Source organism: Lonchura striata, chromosome 14 (assembly GCF_046129695.1).
Source record: "Lonchura striata isolate bLonStr1 chromosome 14, bLonStr1.mat, whole genome shotgun sequence".
In the NCBI taxonomy this organism is placed as follows: Eukaryota; Metazoa; Chordata; class Aves; order Passeriformes; family Estrildidae; genus Lonchura; species Lonchura striata.
Window position 1 is genome coordinate 9,617,229 of NC_134616.1, and position 22,984 is coordinate 9,640,212.

General features: G+C 38.5%; 1 protein-coding gene across 4 annotated transcripts in view; it reads left to right on the forward strand.

Moving 5' to 3' along the window:
• GRIA3 (glutamate ionotropic receptor AMPA type subunit 3) overlaps positions 1-22,984 on the forward strand; it is a 145,609-nt gene that overhangs the window by 19,919 nt on the left and 102,706 nt on the right. For all 4 annotated transcript variants that reach the window (XM_031504790.2, XM_031504791.2, XM_021548471.3 and 1 more), the window contains exon 3: positions 14,072-14,311. In XM_031504790.2, coding sequence (XP_031360650.1) covers positions 14,072-14,311 — 240 coding nt within the window. The remainder of the gene's footprint in view (positions 1-14,071; positions 14,312-22,984) is intronic.

Below are 22,984 nucleotides of genomic sequence, written 5' to 3' on the forward strand. Positions count from 1 at the left end.
TTGTTTATCCAATAACAAAAAAAACAAAGCAACTGTATGTAAAAGTATATTGCTAAATCCATAAAAAATTTTTAGCAGTCCATGATTTTTCAATCCATGGAGTTCCTAATTTAGTTTGTTTGATATGGTTTCTGAAGGTCTCAGGAACTTCTTGAAATACAGGAATATACTGACAGTGCTTAACTAAAACTAGCAATAGCCTGTGTTTGCATTTCTGGTGATGTTTTTGCAGACTTTTGTTGGTTTAGTAGAAAACCATAAAGGTCAGTAGCTTGCTATATGTCCATATGGTAACTTCAGGGTTCAGAGCTACCTAACCAGAAATCCTAACGAGAAAGGGGATTACAAGTGTATTATTCTAATGAGAAATATTAGAAACAAATCAGAATATTTTTAAATGTGTCACATTTACTTAAAGCAGATTCAACAGTGAGTTTAGCCCCAGAGGCAAAGAATAGCATAATAGGAGGACTTGAATGCCTGCTTTTCTTTTATAGGTGGTATCTGTAGAACAGGAGGTAAGAAATATTTTCTGGGCTTCTTTGGGAAGCTTGGAAAAGCTGATGAATTCATCAATCCCTTTTATGCAGCTCTTCTGTAGGATTTAAATCTTCCTGTCTTCAACTTATTAAATTATTATGAGAAAGCCATTCTATTGTTATCAAATTCATTTTTCTTATGCAAGTTTCTGTGCTATTTTTGTTACAGAAAGGTATTGCCTCACTGATAACATTGCCAGTGGGAAGGAGGGCCTAGACTTGCTTGTGCAAATGGAAATACATGGAGAAAATCAGAGTACAAAGAAATCTTCTGTGCCTATAGCTGACATTTCTTAGAAAATGAGGTCTCTTAAGCCTTCTAGTATAGTGTGGAGAGACACTTCACTTAGTACATTAATCTATCTGAAAAGCTTTACTACCTGAGTTCAACAAATAAATCTGTTCAAGGCCAACAGAATTTTCAATTCCAAAAATAGTCTGTTGATGGGACACTTTAAAAAGTTTGACTCTGTCAGGGAGTTGGTTTGAGAATCAAAGTAGGAAAACTCAGTAGCAGTAGCCCAACATCAGCTCCTACAGTGCATCAGTTTAATCAAATACAAGGGCAGGTTATCACAGCCCTTTCTGTTGTCTGCTGCTTAGGCAGTATAGGATTACATGAGATGCATTTGTGTGTGGTGCAGAGAAAGAGGTTTCCTGGTTTGAAACCTTTGTGATGGGCTGCTTTTTGCTGAATTATGTGAATGCTTCTCGTGACTATTACACGGGTTCTAACAAGAGACAAAGATTTTAAATTTACTTTGAAATTGGCAGTGGAATTTTCAGGTTAAAATTGAGAATCATTAATCTGTGAAACTGGAGGATATTGTGTGTTACTTTATAAGAAATTAGTAAAGCAGAAATTTAATAAGTTTTTATTTGGTAGGACATGGGTACATTTAAATTGAAGTAAGGCATTATTTACAATCTCTAACTGTAGCCACATATCACAATTCTGTTGTGCATAGCAAGCTGATTTTTTAAAAGCTTTTTTGACAGGCAGCTGAAAAATTAATCGAGTTCATTGAGTTCATGAAGTGGTTCCTCCCATCACTGTGTCTGTGCCTGCTGTGAGCAGGGGCTGCCCAGCTCCTGAGCCTGGCCATGTCATCAGAGTGACACTCCCCAGTCTCATCTCTCAGATTCTCCCTGTCCTCAGCACAGTTTTGCTCCATGGTTGCCCTCCCTGAACAGGTGGTGCTGCACACAAGGGATGAGCAGCAGTGGGGACAGACCTTCAGGGTGGTGATGGTCTTCTGGAAAGAGCTCATCCTGCGGCTCACTGCAGAGCTTGAGGAATGGTACAGCCCTGTGGGAAATTGCCTTAAGGCAGAGAAATTTATTGTTGTCTGTCATCCAAAGTGCTGCACTTGAGCTGTTTGGTAAATTGGATGTCAGACCTACTGTCCTAAAGATACACACTGCCCTTTTGAGACTGTTTCCCCCAACTCTGTACTGATTTGGGTGTTGCACAGTTGCGTTTCAGATAGCGGTGAGACTCATCTGCTTGTTCCTTGGCTGAAAAAATATCCCTTAATGGGATAATTCCTAATGGTTGGTTAAAGACTGATTGGGAGTTGAACTGTCTAACTGAAGGAAGGATCCACAGTGCATTGCTCTTTAGAAATTTATATTTACTTTCTGCCATAAGGATCAGTGTTCTTGTTGCTAAAACCAGAAGAGGCTTGGATAGTGTTGCAGAAACGTTGTTTTGGACTTCCCCTTGCTTCATTTTTCTTCTCCCTCCTGTGTTCACTCGGTAGTTTTGCAGGCCTCTTGGAATTTACTGGGGTACACAAGCCCATTCTTAGCAGATTGAGTGAGTCTTGTAAAAGCCAGAGTGATTTTGATACTTCTAATTTTTTGATACTTCTAATAAATAGGAGTCAGAATATTTTCAGAAGAAAGCTAAAGTTTGCTAACCATATTTCCAATAGGGAGGAGCTGTAATGGCAGTAATGTAATTCAGATTTTTTTTTAAATACCTGGTTCTACATTAATTTATATTCATGCTGATGAGACTGCAAACATGGTAAGATCACAGGAGGATTCTCTGGCCTGCATGATGTTTGCAATTTAGAGTTTCTAATTCATAGGAATGGAAGTTACAGGATTCTTCTCATTTTCTGTTAACTCTCCTAGTAAGAGGGAGAGGGAAGGAAGGGCTGTACTTTGAAGCATGGATTTGCAGGTGTTTTACTGCTAGGAGAGATTTTACTAAGTTTTAGTAATGAAGAGATCAAAGAAATGTGGAAGTGTAATGGTGTAAATCAGACTAAATCATCTTACAACCCCTCCTACTAGATGGTAATGCCTCATGGAAGGGGCCCACCAGAGTGAGCACCATGGCAATTTGATCCTCAGCTCTGATTCTGTGCCTTGGGCAGACACGTGCTTCAGTCTGTGTCTGTCCATCAAAACACCAAAGCATGTTCTTAAATCTGTGCATGCAGCTTTGGGATGTAGGACATTAAGGAAAACCTTCAGTGCATGTAGAGCAAGGTGAACTAAGCTGTGGTTCTTCAGGTGTGTGTGTTCTGGAGGAAGTCAAGTTCTGACCCACGCTGCCACTGTCTCATGATACATTCAGTGTTCTGATGAGGACTTCTAGGATCTCTTAATCCAATAAAGGGCTGCTAGTCTGGCCTTGGTATGAGGCAGTTAGCTCTTGTTTGTCAAGTGAAGATGTGGGAAGAGCCCTGCTTCTCTATCAGCATCACTCATAACCCTGCAGACCACAGTCTCATGCTGTTGCTAGTGATTAATGAGATTGTTCTCTGCTTATGAATAGAGCATCTCGTGGACCACAAAAAATGCATGTGCACCGTGTTAAAATTTCACTATGCACGAGGCTGAGAGCAGACTTTAAACCAGTATTTACAGCTATGACACTGTGTCCAAACCCTCTGAGATTAACAAATTATTCCAAACTAGGTCTGTCTCTCTTGGCCTCCCCTTCCCTCTCTGAACTGGCAGCAATCACTTAAGAATTAACATGTAGCAATGTGACTTTTCCCAATCAGGCTTTTGCTGTACCATTTCCATCAATTTTGGCTTCCACATTATTCAGCTGTGCACCAGACAACTCCTTTGTTATGTGCCAATTAACCCGGCTTGATAAATAGTGATTATGCATAATTCATAAAGAATAATATTCTTCTTGTTTCCTGTAAATAAGGCACTGGCTTAGCTGAGGGTGCTGGTCTGTGAATTACTGTCAGATGTGATCATGAAGGTCAAGGAGGCTGGTAGCAAGAAGAATTCTGAGGGCTAAGGCAGATAAAAATAATCTCAACAAAAAAACATGGGAGGATGCTTTTGTAAGGGCAGTTGGGATGTTGATGTGGCATTTCTGTAGTTTGTACTTTCAGTGTGAATAAGTCTCTCAGTTCAAGTCCAGCTTTCACTGAATTCCATGTGGACTTCTCCAGTGGTAATACTGGGTGCTTTATTGGACCCCTAAGGAGCATCTTCAAGTAATTTCCCAGGCTCCTGAAACCAGTTTTCATAGATATCCTGTTTCTGCTTCTGCATTAATGGATCTGAAGCCTCTCAGACTGCTCAGCTGTCAGCAGTGGAACACAAGGGTGAGAATTGCAAAGCCCCATGAGCTTTGAGTGCAACAGGGGAGGAGATACGGAAATGTGAAATCCAGTCCACTGGTCCAAGATGTACTTACAGTGACAGTGCTTGCTGGAATACCATTGCAGAGCCTCCAGGAAAGTGTGAGGGACTGCTGCTTTGGGTAAGCTGGGCTGTCTGTCAGCCAGCACCGTGCTCTGCAAACATAGAGCCAACTGGAAGCCCTCCAGGGCTGGAGGCTGCTTGCACAGCTGCTGGTTTGGCATTTGCATCCCTGTTCTCCTTGAACAACCTTAATCACAACCTTCACCTCCTGGTGAATTTTACCCAGCTCAGTGCTTCAGGTGTGTTGGCCACTTTGCCTCTTCTCTCATCCTCTGTAATATATCCCCACAGGCCTATAAATGGCACCACCTCAGCAGACTCAGCTCATCTTTCATCACACTGCCAGAGCCTTGTTTTGATTTATTGCCTCTCACCACAGTGGCCCAGAATGAAGTCAACTTCTGAAATCACTTAGGAAAGGATGTGCTGAACAAGCATACATTTAATAATATGCCTCTGCCTTTTTACTTCCTCCACACTGAGATGTTCCAGTGATGTAAGAAATCCCTTCAGAGTACTGGGGCTGGAGATCACAGCTACTGATTCACGGCTCTGAGGCACAGCATTGCCTTCAGCTGCTCCTTGATTCAACCCCACCTTCTGCCTAACATCCCCAGCTACAAATACTGCCCTTTTCTGATGGGAATGATTTTTTTCTTCACACCACAAGGCTCTTGCTTTCTCTTAGCCTGTTGTTTAAAGTATTGTTAAGATAGATTGTCTCTGAAGTAGGTAACAATAGTGAAATGGGTACTCCCTGGCCTACAACATCTGGTTAAATTCATGTTAAAAACAATTTTTTGAACATGTCTTTTTGTTCCAAGACAGGGTGCTTAATGGTTTGTGGAACTCTTATTACTTTGAATATATTTACAGAAACATTTGTGTAACTGTGTGTATTAGAATATGCATGTTATTAGAATATTTTGCCTGCTTGTAAATAAATGGCTACTAAATTTTCTTGTGTTATTGCTGGACGATTTTTGAAAGAACAATGGTTTTCATCTTTTCTTCCCACCAACATTTTTAGAAAAATTGCTTTGAAAAATAAGAGATACAGCTACAATCCAAAGTGATCAGAGCAAGCAGGCATGACATATTAAATTAAAAGCCTTTCAAATGGTGCAACAGATGGAAACAAGTTATTTCACTTGAGTGAGTGTTACATATTTGTGTTGCATGCTCTCTGTCCGTGTTTCTGCAGAGATTAGTCACGAAGCAGGAGCTGGATATTGGATGTGAGGAACACAAATGATCATTGTTTGCTGTGAATATATTTAGACTCTCCTGCAGAAAGCTTTGACAGGTCCCTCACACAGGTGTTAGCTCATCTCCCATGGTTCATGGAGAAGGGAGTGTGTGGTTGTGTATAGGCTTGGCTAAGGCTTTCAGGAAGGGCAGAGCTCAGTGAACTGCTTTACATCCACTCATTAAGTCCCTAAGGCTCTCTGAACCTGAAGGAGGCCTGTGCCATAAATCTTACACACCCAGGATGGTGGAGCTGCAATCAGGAGCAGAGTGTTGGCATTGCACATACTGCTGCTCTTGGCAAGGCATTGATTATCCTGGAATAGCTGAGCAGAAACATCTCTTCAGCAGGTATGAAAGGCACATAGCAATGCCTTTCCATTTCTCTCCAGCAGTGAGATTAACTGTCTACCAAGAGAAGCTTCTTGTGCTTCTCCTGCAAGCATCCAGTTTGGTGTCAAGATCACCATAGGCAGAAAGCACAAGAGGTCACAAATAACTTAAATACACAGCATTTGAATTTGACTTCTATAACAGTGTTACAAAGTCTTCTTTCTAAAAGGTCTTTGTTTAAAACTGTGTGGTATATTTTTAATGGCTTTCCTTTAAAATAAATGCTTCTTATAAGGAGCTTGTGAGGATGGTGGGATCAGGATGAAAAGGGGTCTGTTAACAGTAGGTCACAAATGACCAGGATGGGTTTAAGAATAGAAAGCTTGGCTATATCTGTGGTGCCTGGTCTGAGAGCTTGAACTCCATCTTTTACAGACACAAGCAGGATAATTCAGCATTCTGATCAGCAGTATAGTCCTTAAGTACCTAACACGGTTTTTTAAATCTTCCAAAAGAAATCAGTTGATTTTTATAGCATATACATATATCTTCTCACCTTTAATCCATTTTAATCTTACACCCTTATTTTATTTCTTTCAAACTGCAATGGTTTGTAATTCAAAATGAATCATGATTATCTGACTCACAGCTTTTCAAACAGAATGTTCTAATAGTACTCATAATCAATGGTATATTTTTAAAAAATCAGTGTGTAACAGGATCCCAGGTAAACAAAATCCTTTCATATTTTTGTCCTGAGAAGAGGCTGACATTTCCTAGAAACTGGCTGGATTGACTCCTGGGTTTCTTCCACCAACAGAAATATGCCATAATTACAGAAATTCTGAATAGTGAGTGATTTTTCTTTTTTTTTTTTAATGAAAATCATGCATTATAATTTGGTAAGTTTGTGGGAAAAAGACTGATTTTGTGCTTGAGTTTTAGCAAGATTATACAGGAAAAAAATCTCTGGTTTTTTTGGTTTTTTTTTTTTTTTTTGGTTTTTTTTTAGCTTTGTGGTCAGTAACCTGAAAACAGAGGTAGTTTGCACTCTACACTATCTTAAGTTTGAAAGTAGCTTGGGAGCTAAATGGAAGTGAATAGAAAATAGCAATACAACTAGCACTGCCTGTTCCCAGCTGCTCAGGCTATCTGCAGTACCTTGTCAGACCAGAGCAGTTTTCAGAAAGTTAAGCACAGCTTTCTCAGTAAAATCAAGGTTATGTTCAGCTTGTCTTACAGTTTGGTACTCAGCACTGCCTTTTCTATTCACATATTAAACATATTAAATAATATGGTTTTTTAAATACCAAAGCTTTACTTTGCATATACATTAAATTGGCAGTTTGGACCAGAGAGGTTTTTATCCTGGTTTACTTTTATCTGAATGAAGCTGTGCTAATGGGCAATTACCCCCACTGTGGCGTGTGTGAGGCTTGGTGCTACTGGTGGTCCCACCAGGTGGCTTGTGTTTGTCATTGCCAGCTGGCATTTTTCATACTCATAAAATTCACACAAAAATTTCAGTTTGAAGAGAAGATCCCACACACAACAAATTCATGTACGTTGTTAAGGTTTTATTTGACCACAGTCATATATATAAAAGCTAAAATGTGTAAAGTTTATTGAGTCAAGTATGTCATAAGCAATTGGGCACACTGAAAGAAACCAGGGTTGTGGCAATGGGTTTGTGCAGCACTCAGCACCAAGGAACTGTAATTGTGATTGGGGTGCCAAAGTCATCTTGAAAAGCAGATAAGAAATAAAGATTTCTTTAACAGTGTGTGATGGAGTTGGGAAATGGTGACCAAAGTAATCTTGAACAGGATCTTAACCAGAGTGTTCAAGAATGCTTGGATCTGAACATGTGTTTAGACTTGCTTTCCAGTAAATGGTTTGTAAAATATGAATGGATTAATCCTTATGCCTTTCATTTGCAATTTAATAATATCCCCCTCCTGCTGCCAGAACATGCTGGTTTTATTTTATTTGCTTTCCTAAAATGAAATGCGAACTGAAGTGTGTATATTTGAAGAAGACATTAGACAGAACAAAGCAAGCTGAGTAGTTCTTTATAAAAAGAACTAGATAAAACATTGCAATTTCATCATTGAGAAAATTGATACCGTAAGTGAAGTAACAGGAGTAAATTATGGTTTTGTTTTGTGCTCTGCTGTGAGGTTTTAAATTGAGCTTTTTTGTTTTCAGGGAATGTTTTTTTTGTTTGTGAGGGCATATCTTTTTCTAGGTAGGATGAGAAGTCATGTTATAGCCAGTATCTCAGGAAGATTCATATCCAATTTCAAGTTGTAGCTTCCTTGGTTCCCTCCTGCCCCCAGGAATTTTCACTGTTAACTGTTCCAGGAATAGCTGCTTTCAGAAATGCATCTTTTCTCGCCTGAATTTTATACAATATTTTCTTAATTACAGAATTCAGTGTCTTTATTAAAATGTAAAAGATGGTTTTATTGGCTATAGGTAAATGCAGTTCACTTAATTTTACATTTTTAAAATGATGGGCTTGTCTTTAAAGGAAGCTCTCTAGTCTGATTGCCCGCAGCCCCCTGAAAGTAGCTCATTCTGCATTCAGGGGCACTGCTGCGCTGATCTCCTCAGGGCTCAAAGTAGAGAGAATTGTTGCTTTTCATTCTGTGTATTAAAATGAAAGCAAAAGAAAGTAGTAGAGGCATTGTCTGTCTCTCTAAGAGGAAGTCTGTATTCTTGCTGTAGGAGGTAATGTTAATGGTAACCCTTGCTATATTACAACAAGGTCAGGATGGAGCCCTAGAAAATGGCAACTGCTCTGAGTTAGGCTGCATATTATTCCGTTGTAAAGCAGTCCCATTAGTCTGTTGGCTGAAGCTGGCAGTGAGAGTTGTCTGGAATCCAAGACAATTGGCAGAAGGAAGTGTAGGGAATAAAATTATTTCACAGCTAAGGAAAACCCAGAACACAAAACTAAGGAAGCAGTGTGAGCAGCACAGGATAACGTTGGCTGCGACAGAGCTCCTACGGCACCTTCCCTCCCAAGAGCTGGGGGAGCATCTCTGCAACAGTGCCTGTGACAGGGCAGCTTTGTCAGACCTACTTTATAGGAAATTGGTATGGACAAAGGGGAAATTACCTGCTCATAAAAAGAGTAATGAAGGAGGAATAATGTCTGAGGTATTGTAACCTCCGACCCCTGACTCCAAAACTACCGGGCTGTTGAGTCCAGGGCTGAAGTTCACTGGATGCCACAACTGGGAGGACCCTGCTGACTTTTACAATTCAGTCATTAGTGATATCATCCAGTGGAAAAGCATGTATTATGTTCCACCAGTAACATATCTTTTGTTAGCTTTATACATCTTCTCTTTAAATAAGCAAAATACAAACCTACTTGTAAATGTTCCTAGTAACGCTTCAGTTGTTTATAGTAAGAACTGAAAGTAAAAAAAAAAGGTGTCAGAAGCTTTGACTTTGGCTTCTAGGCAATAGACAGTAGAAATGCCAGGTCTTATACAACCTTGTTGTGTCAGGAATACTCACAGTCACTAAAACATAGAAAAGCTAAATACCATTAGAAAGCAAAAATAATTTTTAAAAATACATAAAACATCTAATAACTTGTGTGAAATGGGGCATCTTTCGAGATTGTGGCCTGCAGCCTTCCTGGGATCTGAGTACACAAAAAAAACCCCTATCTAGTTAATCTTAGCAAGTTTCAGTGGTGAGCCTTATTTGACTGGAGGGAGGATGGAAATACAAGTAAAACAGACATCTGGGTTCATTGGGTTACACTGATGCTTAGGATGGCTCAGCTGCTATTCAGTATGGAAACTAAGATTTCTATTTATTTGGCTTCAGTAGTTGCATTTTGGTCGGTTGGTTTTGGGGTTTGGGATTTTTAGGGTTTGGTTTTGGTTTTTTTGCTTGGTTGGCTTAGTTTGGCTTTTTTGGTTTTGGGGTTTTTTGGTGTGGTGGTGTTTTTTGGGGGTTTTTTTAAGTAAATTCTGCTAACCACTGTTATTACTCTGTCTTTGAGCATTTTCCTTCCTTGGCAGGGAACACCAGTCTGTCATGACCTGAAAGTTTCTTATCTTCTCTTGACATGCTTGAGAATTCACAGACTTATGTCATATCATTGCTTCCTCTCCTGGGCACGATGGCATGTGGCAGCTCACTATGAGAATAAGTCCAGTGTTAAATCTCCATTAATAAATACTCACCTTTCACCTAATGCCAAAATAATGGCTTATCCTGATCTCCCATTGGAAAACTGCTGCTCAGGACCTCTCTCCCTCATTTGTGGACATTGAAACTTTTTCAGATGAGGTTATAAAGCAATTTGGTTATGTGCTGTTCTTGGAAACAGATGTGCATCCGCATAATTAAAAGCAGTTTCATAGCTCAGCAAAAAAAACCCTGTTTTTTTTTCTTGGGGAGTGAGGTTGCACTAGGACTTGTCCTAATAATATTTTTAACAGCATAAATATGTGTTTGACCATCTGTATTTTTCAAATAGGAAAAAAAACCCAACAAATCAACTGTGATTAATTAAGGAAAACTACCAAAATTCTTATTCAAACATGAAGTTTGTTCTGATTGTCAGTAGAAAGTAGTTTGTAATAAGAGCTTAAGGCTAAGGTTTAGTTAGTATTTTAAATTTTTTTCTTGTGGCTGAGTGATGTTAGAATAATAGTGTAATTAAAATGAATGTAATTACGCATTTGTTTTTTGGAAAACAAGTGAAAATATGACTCTGGGTTCATGGATATTCTATAGGTTTGTCTGATCACAGAGGAGATTAGGTCACAAACTGTGTGGGAGACCTAATGCTACAAAATTTTAACAAAACTGTGAGTTTAAAAATGCCAGTGAACATTGAGGACTGAGATAATTGGCCTTTTAGCATTTCCATATAAAAACAAAGGCTTATTTGCCATTTAAATAGGCTGGTAAAACTAAATTGGCATCCTACAGTGCATGCAGAATAGATAGTCAGGAATAATAAGCTATTGGTAGAAAACAGTTCATCAAAGGGTTAATCTTTAAAATCTCCTGTGAATACAAACCTGAACCAGGAGAAATAAGAGTAGGCAGGTAGTTGCATTTGTTAGAATATATTTTTGGTGATTCTCCAAAATCAGGAGGAAAAATAATTGCAAATACTCCGAGGACAAAATCAGAGCTCTCACCTCCATGCGAGCAGCAGCTCCATGTTGGCTCTGAGGTGTTGCTTGGAGAAGGTCCTGCTTAGGTTGTTCACACTGGTTTTTTCTCAGATTATTCACCAATTGACAATGGGCACTTTGCATAAACAAGCACAATCTTTATGAAAATAAAGTATAACTCAGTTGAGTCACAGTTCAGAAGTGTTCCTTAGTCTTACACCTGATAAGAAATAATGGATTAATCTAGGACTATTTGAAATGCTCTTGATTTTTAGCAGACCTCTGACAATGTTTGCTTACATTGCAAAAAGGGATGATTCCTGGAATACTTGGTTTTCTCTGCAGTACAGAATCTACATAAAAATGATGCCATTAATATATACATGAAAAAGGTTAATCTGTGAGGTACAGGCTCAGTGTATGTGAGGACACTCACTCCATTAATTCCACTTCACTGATTATTCCTATGGAATTAGCAGGTTTACACACCATTTCAATGATTTGGAGACTGCCAGACTTGCTAATGTAATTTTTGTTTTTCCCTTTTTTCCATCTGTAAGTTAATGCTTTTTATTTGTTACTTCAGCAGATAATTTTTTATGGTAGCTTTTCTGCTTTATATCCTGCTGGTATGTAGTTTAATGAAATGCCTTTTTAAACAGTGTATTTAATTCCTCTGTCATGCCTCTGGGAATAAATTCTTACTGTATTAGAACTTCTTTTATATCTTTTCTGTGGTTGATAACCTCTGCAAACTTTCAGAAATTACCACCTCTTATTTCCTTTCTGTCTCACCAGCTGCTATTTGCTGCTGGTCATGTCCTGTTACACTGGTTTAAATACTCAGAGAAATTCCTTAACAGTGTTTCTAGTTTTTGCATCTAGAGCTTCAGGAAGAAAATCAAATTTTCATGCCTGACTGCTGATTTTAGATGTTCTCCATGATGCTGTGTCAATGACCTGATATTGTGGAGAATCCTTTTTAAAATTGCTCAAACAGTTTTTAGTGATCCTGAATGGTGGAAAATGTGATGGTATTTCAGAAGTAGCAGTGCTGTAAATTTCTGTGTAGAAGTCATGTCTTCCTTACTGGTAATTACTTGGTGTTTTGCAAAGTTAAATATGCAGTGTTTTTGCAGAAGTGTTTAATGGATGTCTTGGTTTACAGACAAATTTTAGGAGAAAAAAACCCTGAAATTAATGTTTCCTCTAAAGAGAAGGGAGTTTGCCAATGAGAGAAATGAATACCAGTGGGTACAAGTGAAAAAAACCCAAACAGTTATTAACCAAAAAAAGGGTGCACACGAGGCCCAGAAAAGGATTGAATAAATGCTGGAAATTGATGTTTCAAAACCTTAACCCCCACCCCAGCCAGGCCTGTGTGTCCAGGGGCAGAGATGGCCACTGTCCCTTTTGTCTCGGGGAAGGGGAGGCACAGGAGCTCACGCAGCTGCTCGGGCAGAATAGTTGGGAACATTTCTGGTGTTGTTCTCCTCCTCACTGCAGGAAAAGCTGGTGGGTTTTGGTGGCCTTTCCTTTGCTGGACTGTCCAGCACAGCCCCCACAGGCTCCTGAGAGTGGAGGGGAAAACAAAGAATAAAAAACAAGCCAAAACAGTTCAAGGTGGGGGGCAGAAAAAATCTACCCCCAAAAAAAAAAACCAAAAAAAAACAACCCCACACATGCAACCAGAAAACTGAAGAATCTCTGCTGGAGTCCAGAGAAAAAAATGGTGGAAGAAAAAAAGAAATTAAGCTTCTTGCCTAAGCAAGCAAAACTAATCCAACAGCAGGAGTCGCAAACATATCCCAGTCCATGATGGAGCACACCCTGTGAGGAGAGTTCCAACAGAGCCTTCACCTGGGGTTCCCAGGCTCCAGCCCCACCCTCTGGTTCATAGTAAATCTACAGCAGACATTTCTGGGCAAAAAGCAGAGGATTAGGGAATAGAGTATCACCATAAAATCACCCCAAGACAATGGGGCTGGTTGTAAGTTATTGTTAAATCCAGTTCTTGACAATTGTAATTGTTAATTGTTAGTGAATGAACATTTCTCTGGGAAACCTTTTTTTGTTACAAATGGGCCTTGCTCATCTCTGTTCAGCACTGGTATGATTAGAAGTGCTGCTGTGCTGTGTTGTATTGCAGTTGTACAGAGCCCCAGCACCTCACAGATCAGGCTCCCTTGCTATTTGTGATGCAGACTCCCTCCATGGAAAGAACCCAGGGTCACCAGAACTTTGTGCTTTTCCTGCAGAGCTGAACAATGAAGATACTATTTTTCCTGCAATGCCCACGAAGCTGGCCATGTTTACAAATTGAAATACTTTCATTTTTGTCCAAAATGGTCATTGTTCAATCTCTATAAAGGATGGGAAATAATGAAGTATTTTCCCAGATAAGTACATGTGAAAAAAATCATATTTGTCTGCATTTTGTTTTTTTCTGATACAAGATGGGTTCCTCAGGACAGCAGAATGGTTAATGACTAAGAGCCTCCAGCTTAAGGGAGATCAGCTTTAGTCCCATGAAGCAACAATATGTGCTCCTCATTTGTGTTGTACTCTGGAAGATTTTAACACTCTGTTAAGAAGATACCATAATTCCTTACTGAAAAAGACCACACAGAGATTTCAGAGTTGTGGACTATAAAGGAATAAAGCATCCAGATTTCTTTGAATCAGATCTGAATCAATTTTGGATACTAGGGGAGAAAAACAACCTTTAACATTCTGACTTTAAGGCAGTCCTGACATTTGTCATGTAGCTCCTCAGAGTTCTCAAGGTGCTACTCAAGGAAGGAAGGTATTTTACAGACAGGTAGTGTAATCCCATGTTTATTTTTAAAGAACAAAAAGAGATTAGTGGATTGTAGCAACACAGGAGAAAACATCACCAGAAATAAATGTTCAGTTTAAGTGCTACAAAGTTGGTACAATTGGTTGCTGCACTGAAATTAGTATATATTATCTCATTAATTCACTTCATCTGTTGCATCATACAGAATAATATCAGGAATGGTTGGAAGGCTTACCTCAAATATACTTTAAATGTTTGATTGTATTCATTATATATCAGATTTTAACAACCTTGTCTGTCTTTCTTAGTCTGTTCACAGTTTTCCAGAGGAGTTTATGCCATCTTTGGATTCTATGACCAGATGTCCATGAACACTCTGACGTCATTCTGTGGAGCCCTCCACACGTCCTTCATCACACCCAGCTTCCCAACAGATGCAGATGTGCAGTTTGTCATCCAGATGCGGCCAGCACTGAAAGGAGCCATCCTGAGTCTCTTGACCTACTACAAGTGGGAAAAGTTTGTGTACCTCTATGACACAGAACGGGGTAAGCACTGTCATTTTGACTGGTTTTGTTTCTTAGCTTGCTCTGAGTTCTACCAGCATCAGTATGTGCAGCCCAGTTTTCTTTGGGATGTAGGCAGAACTTTGTGATGGTCTTAGAAAACAAGTTTGTTCTGAAGGAGCTGAAATGAATGGCATCTTCATGTTACTGATAACTTTTAAGGAGATTGAAAATAGTGTTAGCAGAGTAAGTAGTCAGCTGGCATGCCTAGTTTCCACCAAACTGCAGACTCCACACTGCTGGGGTATTTGAGTCCTTGCAAAAGAAATAAGGTCAACACTATGAAAAAGGCTGATAAGCAGGACCTTCTACTGTGCATGCATTGCAAATCCCACACCACTTTACATAAATGCAAATTTCTCCTGTCACTGGACAAAGGCAATCTATGCTAAGATACATTCTGGAGACGTCTGAGCATATATTGTGTAAGAGCTCTGTTGGAATCCGGAGAAGAAGGTGGGAAAAGTAAAAGAAGCTTCTTGCCTAAGCAAGAAAACTAATCCAGCAACAGGAACAATGTAACTCAGCTGTGCTGGAGAAAAAATGCTCTAGATAGCTCACATTCCAGAGACAAATTGAGATATGTGCCAAGAATGGCCAGAGTTACGTTTAACTAAGTGGAAACGTTAAACCAGTGTGTTCACACTTAAGCCAATTGTACCTACTAATAAGCAGAAATGCAGAAAAAATCTGTCAAAGAAAATCTGAAAAATCTGTCAAAAAGAAATCTAGACATCAGAAACCATTTTCTGTGAGGAATATTTCAGCTGCCACCTGCTCTGGATGTACTGAATTTGCTGAATTTCCTGTTACAGATTTCACCTGGGTAGCATTTTTTGTATCAAATAGATGTGCCACTGCCCTTCTTACCAGCTTTATGATTTTCGACTTCAAGAAATTTTTCAGATCAAAGGGATCCCAATAAAGACAAAGAAGCTTAGATTCTGTTCCTGGCTCCCATGACAATATTTCCTTAGGCTACTGCATATTGTTAAGGATCAAGTCTTCAGTGGGTTTGCTTTTCATGCTGAAGAATAGTAGCATCACCCAACGAAAACCTAAAAAATCATGAATTTAAAAAAAAAAATTTCAGTCTGATTTAGGTGAATGGCAAGCATTTAAAATTTTTTGAATGATTTGGAGGTGTTAAAGATTTCTAGCACTGAAAAACACTAGCTGTGACTTTTAGGAAAATATGGTGAAAAAAGCCATTACTTCTGAAATCTTGTAAAATCACTACCTATAGATCTGTTTTTCTGGCTTAGTCCACTTTTAAATGAAAGCTCCTGTGAATAAGCAGTTTGAGTAAGAAAGGCTTATTTGATGAGGCCAAATACAATGCACTTAGTATGTGGTGAAGTAAAATGCCATTAGTTCCAGAATGAAACTTATCATGATTAAGGCTACTAAAGTTTGCTTTGGAAAGAGTTTCACTAGTCATTCAAGAAATTTGGCACTTTAGACTGGAAAAATCATCTAAAACAATAAGAGTTTCACTAGAACCTGTCTAGATGGCATGACTATCAGACTGAGATAACAGTGGGAGTCAGGAGGAGGGGAGGCTTGTGACTTCAAACTTGCATTTATTTGCAGTTTTCGGTGTGTACAATCTTTAGGTAGACACAGTCTGAGTTTATTATGTTGGCTAATTGCTTTGGAACGCTTTACTCAATCTTACAATGAGTAAACAAAATCCTGTTGTGAACCTCCAGCATCTCACAATGGTGTTAGTCTGGCCCTGTGTTATGTCATCCATTCTGACTGTCAGAGTGACAAATCTGAGTGACATGACAGTGAAGGTCACTGTAGGATTAAAAAATGTAGGACAGGGCAAGAAGATAAAGGACAGCTGTGTCTTTAGCATGGAAGAAGCATCAGTACATATAGGTAGCTTGATGATGGACTTTAAGTTGTTCGGTATAAACTCATATCTTGTCTGTTCTTCCTAGTTGCTGCTGTTTGGTAGCATACCTATTATTTGCTAAAATGGGAAAAAATGAACAGTTTATTAGCCTCACTTACTGCAGTTTTAGTTTACTTCATAGAAACTTGGTAGCCATCCTATCAAGAATTTTAATTCTTATAGTATTATAATAAATTAGGAAGTTTACTATAAGAGAGATACAGGAGAATAGGGTACTGAGAAATGGAAATTAGATTCCTTTGAGGAGTGTAAATCATGTGTGACCTCAAACATTTGACAATTCCAATAAGTTCACCAATTTCTTGTGATAGACCTTCAAATACAAAAAAAATCCCCAAAAGTTTGGACAGTAATAATGAGGAATGACTGCTTGTGTCAGGTAGTAAATAGACTGTACATGTTCTTTTGCTAAGAAATGCAAACACTGGAGCTGTCCCAACCTTTAATAATTCCTGTCTTAGGTACTTAACTGCTTTCAGGCACAAACACTGTAGAGAGAATGTGGAGAATGTGTTGAGCAGTTAATTGTCAGTTCCTGAAATAAGCTATAATTCAAATAGTGTGTTTCTAGGAATATTATAAACTCACTGAGAACCTGAGAAATCACTAAATATTATACTATTCTTTCTTATGTTCAGTATTATTTATGGTCTGAATTGATGTTGTAAGTAGCTTTACCATATTCTGCTGAAGTGAAACACCACCATGTATGAATCATTGCATATACTGTTAATACCACAGCATGTTACACGTGCCATACAAAAGATTCTTGTGGTTTATTGAACACTTTTTGGTTTAAGTTTAGGAAAATGCATCTTTGTAAAATTGTTTTCTTTTTGTTCTTTCCAATCAAGTTGTGTAATTGTATGGTTTCCCCCTCAGTGACATTATGTACAATACTGTGGTGTTTGGCTCCTGCAATGAAGACCAAAGATAAATCTTAAACAATATAATAAAATTAAGATGTATAATTATATAGGTGGTGAAGCTTTTAATCAGTTGAGTGTGTACATTGTATATACTTACATTCTTAAGTATAAAATAATATTTTCTGTTGCTATGAGATGAATGTATATTTATGTGAAGGTGTAAAATTCCGTTTCTTAAAAACTGCTAAAGCACATAGGGAAAAAAAAGGTGAGAATCATTAATTTCACCAGCAAGAATTATGTCTTATAATTGTTAATTTCAGTTGATAAATTTCTTTTTCTATGAAGAGACAGAAATTTAAGAGAATTACCAAATCACATTTCTCCTCTAGTACTACCAGGAAAAAATCTAAAACATGCTTTGCAGAGAGCAGTGGTGCCTTAGGAAATGGCTGCTAAAGGAAGAAAGGACATTAAGTGGTGTGTAGAAGAAATAATCATATGTTCATTTAATGCCACATGCTTTTAGTTCACGTGAAAGGGAGAGGCAGGGTTGATTTCTGTTTGTGTAAACTCACATCAGTAAGTTGAAACTGTTGGTTGCTGTGATGCATGCAAAATATCTGATTAATTGTATGGTGCTAACTGCCTCAGTGGGCTTCTCTGCAGTAGGACTTAGACTAATTAACATTATGCCAGGATGAGGTGAGGTTGTGTACAGAAGGCTATTAAGAATTTAGGTAGAACTTTTCAGGAAAGTCACCTTTTGTATCTCATGCTGAGGATTATGTTTCATCAAAACCCTCAGGTTTATTTTCAGTTTTCAGCTCTGTCTCTTCTCTTGCTTTGCTTTAAATCAGCTGTTGTTCCACTGAATTCAGTGAATTGAAGTAACAGTGGTGTGATTGTGTGCAGAAGTAAACTTGTGGGTTTCATAATCATATTGTTGTTGCTTGAAAGTATGAAATACTTCTTAATTATAAAAATGGTATAGTGAATTGTAATACTGAAGCTTTTGTTTATTTAAATTTTCATAATATTAAGTAACATTTTGGTTTATTTTTTCCAGAGAAACAGTTTTGTACAGATTGTTTGCTTTCCATCTGTCAGTGTAACATGGACATGTTTTCCTAAGTTATTTTGATTTGTCATACCTACTGTGCATGAAGACACTTATTTCTGTCAGGCAGATCATTTAAACAAAACAACACCAAGTGATTTCTGTGATTTACATCAAGTCTTCAGGTCACAGGAGTCATGACAGGAAAGTGGCCAATTGTGTTTGTGTCATGCCTTCCTACTCAATGGCAGCTCAGTCTGGACAGAGGTATAGAGACATCACAGGTTTTTTTGGCATTGTAACCAAAGCCTTCACTAAATTTCAAGTACTTCTGTCATTTGGTTTTGAGTTAGTCTATCAACAGATATATATAGCAAGACTTGAAGTCAAGGGGAAAAAAAGCCTTAAATAAATATTGTTATTGTTGGGTATTTTTTTTTTTATTGGCTAGCAGTGGCTAGATGAAGGTTGAGGCAGGGAATTGTTAATCTAATACCCCAGGTTATTTGGCTAAGGAGTATTGAAAATGTCTGTTTTAAAAGCAATTACATCTTTAATCCTTACTGCTACCAAAAGACAAATGTTTGACTTGAATGTAATGAATAGGTAAGGATACAGAAGGCCTCAAAATATAGCTCCAGAAAACATGACCACTCCTAATTCTTCTAAATGTAAAACCTCCTGGTACTCTGCTGCATAAAGAAATGCCAGGTGAAAAGAGTGGGGAGGAAAAAAAAAAAGCTACAACTGATGCTTTTCTATGATCATGTGTAAGGCATCAAATTGCCTTAAAATGAGTTCAGTACAAGGCAGTGAGGTCTGATTTCCTGCTTCTGCTGAAGACAACTCTGTTGAGTTCTGTTTTTACAAAATTAGGTTAGTTATCTATCACTATCAAAGGACAAGACACTTCTGTACTGCTTTCCCTGGAGAATGGGAGATTGGAGCTGATAAAAGAAGTGGTATGTAGAACCAGGCTCATTATAGCTTCCACAAAATTGGTAGATTTAAATTTTTGTCAATTAAGTAAGAGTTGCATTGGAAGTTACTCATATGTAGAATGTAACTTTTTTTTTTTCAAAACATGGGGTAGGATAAATTTTTATGGAATCTAAAGGATTGTGCTTTAGTACTTGGTAGATTCCTAGGGATTTTAGAATGTTGAGTTCTGGTAGACCAACTTTCTCCTGAAAAGAGCAATGAAGAATGGAAACTAAGAGAGTGACTGACTCCTGTTTATAAGAACCTTCCACTGGCGGAGAGGTGCAAAAGAGCTCCTCCTTCCACATAGCTCATTCCTTAGACTCTGTATTGTCTTTCTGCATGTCAGGAAGTTTTATTTTATTATAAAGATCATTCTTCAATGAAGGGGAAAATAAAAATAGTGGTAGTAGCTATGCAAGCATTAGTAAACCCTGAATTTGGCACCTGCTGTTCAGTCAAATGTCAAAACAATTGATAGCTGAGCTGTTCATTAACATGTTTATTCTTCAGGGCAGGGGAGTTATCCCACTAGCTGAAAAACTTCTCTGAATCCCTTACATAAAGAAAAAAGGGATTAACACCAGGTTACATTTTTCTCAGAATTAAACATGGTCTTGGTCTACTTGAAAATTATAATTCTTGTTTGTGAATATCATTATACCTGCTTAATTCTTCTCAGTTGTGACAGTGAGGTTGATGCATTGAGTTTTGCTTACACTTTTAAAAGTATGAAATGTTCTAAAATTTTGATATTTTCTCCTGTAAATGGCAGTCTGTGGTGAAGAATAAAGCAACATACAAAACTTGTTTGGGAGCCTATAAAATACCAAAAGTGACCACAGAAGGGAGGGTTACTGCAAACTTTGATTCTTCTGAGTATTTTTGCTCTTTGCAGGAGTGTTTTGGGCAGCAGTTCAGAATCATGGGATGGATGTGGAGAAGAGAGTATCAATTGCTGGCATTTAGGTAGCTATGTAGCATTTTCCTTTCCCACTTTATATAGTGTAGAGAGTCAAATCCTGGAAGACTTCCCATGTCACAGGACCAGGTGTCACGTGCCTTTATGTTTTAAGATTCATGTACCCCAGTAAGTGCCATGCAGAAATTTTATTCTAGGTCAAAACCAACTTGCAGCATGGCCACAAATGTGGCATCTTTTGCATGGCTTTGTTTGAAAGGATGTAGTGGAGTTTCAGCTTTTCATGCTCTGCTACAACAGAGAACACACACAGTGTTAAGATCCTTATGATAGAATATCCATTATTTAGATTTAAGGAACAATCATACTCAATGTACTTATATGCAATAGGAAAATGATCTATTTCTTCCACTATCAGCCTTTTGGGTATGAGTGATTTTACCATCTTATAATACCTAGAATTTATATTTATATAGGGTTTAAAGTCATAGATATTGCTTAGAGATGTTTATATAAAATAAGTAATTTAACCTCACAAGGAGGCAAACCTTGGCATACTTATTTAGAGCACATTGTTTCATAGCTTTCAACAGTGTAATGTATGAACCAAAGCTCTATTCAGGAAACAAGCCAGGACCTTAATTGAAATATTTCAGGATTACTTTACTGTTTGATTTTACTGCCTAAATATGTTCGGGAATAATCTGAGTCAGAACAGTTAAATCTAGCTTTTGATGATCACTTTCCATTTATTTCTTCTGAAATCTCTGAAGTCTCATACCAGCTCCTTTTATCTTGGTCTCTGTGGTACACAGATACAGAAGAAGGCCCTTTCACTGATCCTTGCCCAAACAAACACTGAGGCTCTGCATGGCAGAATGGATGTTGGCCGGTTTTTAGGTGGACTGAGAGCCTTAAGCATTTTTCTCCTGATCTTCCCCATTAGCTGCTATTTGTTTAGCTTACCCCTGGTAATCACTTAAACTGCTTTTCTAGCTTATGAACAAGAGGAATAGATCAACTTTGAAAGTCATCCAGCGTGAGATGTATCATGCTGGCAAGATGCAGCTTAAGACCAGCAGCACAGCATTCATGGGGGCATTCTGCATGGCAGCTTTGTGTCTCTTTACAACAGTTGTGTACACACAGTGGGCTCAGTTTGGTGTTGAGATGCCCGGGCCCAATGCCTGAGCATCCCTTGAAGCTGTTGGAACACACAAGTGTTTTCCAGCAAGAGGAGTAACTGCACATGTACAATATATTTGTCTTGCTCCATGGAGCCTCAGACAATAAGGAAGTGTGTCAGCCCATTCGTAAAGAAAAGGGTATTATGGTATTCTCATATCCACATTCACACAGAGTGGGAATCCAGTTGTGTTTGAGAAAGTGTCAGAATCTGTCTTGACCTTATGTGAGATCAGGTCATAAACCTATGACAGAACATTCTGGATCCAAAGCATGCATGGGCAGGTTCAGGATAAATGATATCTGGAAGTCCAAAGCAGGATGTGTCCATCCTTGTGGTCCTAATGAAAGCAACCAAACCCTCCAGGATCATAGGCTGAGGCCCTGAATATCTTCTGTAGTAAACAGGAAAACCAGCAGCATTGCTACTCACCAACGCCTTGCAGAGATGTCTGCAAATTATTCTCTTTATAAACCGAGTTGGGTAAATGCATGCCTTTAAATATTTATCTTTTCATAAATATGCATGTTTTATCAACTTTTGGTAGAGCTGTAACATTTAGTTTTTTCATTGTGTGCACAAGTAATTTAAGTGCAGATGCTTTTGTTCTCACTTCATTTTATGTCTGCTGCAACAAGGCTTAAATGGTCAGAATCTCACTTTTCCAGATCTCCTGAAACAAAGCCAAAGTTTCAACAATTTCCAAGTGGGGAGGGAGGGGCTGAAAGATACATGAGAAGCATTGTTGGCCCTTTTGCTCTGAAGCAAAGGTGATGGACAGGCTTTGCTTGGAACCAGAGGAGACAAGGTGGAATTTATGGATCCTGGGAAGGAGATAGGACTTTTTAGACCTGAAAGGAAGTCTGTAGAAAAGAAAACCTGTATGCAAAAGACTGAGGGTAAATTTTTATCAAACCTATTTATTTAGTCCATCTTGCCCAGCAGATATAGGAGTATCTGAAAGTTACTTTTCTTGAGTTCATTATTTTGCATCTGTATATGCAGCACAGCTTCAAAAGCTGGAAGTCTTTGGTATATGGATGCTCCAAGAAAGGCAGATTGGGTTCACCTGGGAACTTGGGCTGATTCTGTTAATGGAAGTAAACTGTGTTGCTGACTTAAAATCTCCATAAGTCTGCTGGTACTCTGTGTGACTGAATAAAGCAACACTATTTAATACAAAATCAAGATGAAGCAATTTTCAAGTATGTGGCAAAAAGAGATGTGTAACATTGCATTAGTTTGTGAACTTGACTTCTTCAGTGCAGTAGCATGTTCTGGTTATCACAAGTTTTCCAAAGGTAGGACATTTTGACACCTTGTTCCTTAGTGCATTTAAGATGGCAGTTATTCAGCATGTTAGTATTCTTACAAGTTTTCAAATGTCATCATCTTTCTCTGGATCTTGACTGTGTGTTTGCTCTTCCTGTGCATCTTTCACGTGGAAATGGGTCTTTCTTAGCCTGAGTGACAACAGCTACTGGTGGCCCGTGGTATTTATGGAAGAAGGGCTGTTTCTTATTCACAATGAGGGAACAGGTTCCCAGCATAAAGTGGGAGGGACTAAACCCTTCTTTGAGCTTGGTGTGGTGGTGACAAGATGGTTTTCAGCTCAGGAAAATGAAGCATTCACCAGGTGAAGAACTTCTGTGGAGTGAGCACAGGCTGTTGTAGCTTAATAGAATGACTGTAATAGTTGGAAGTAGTAGAAAA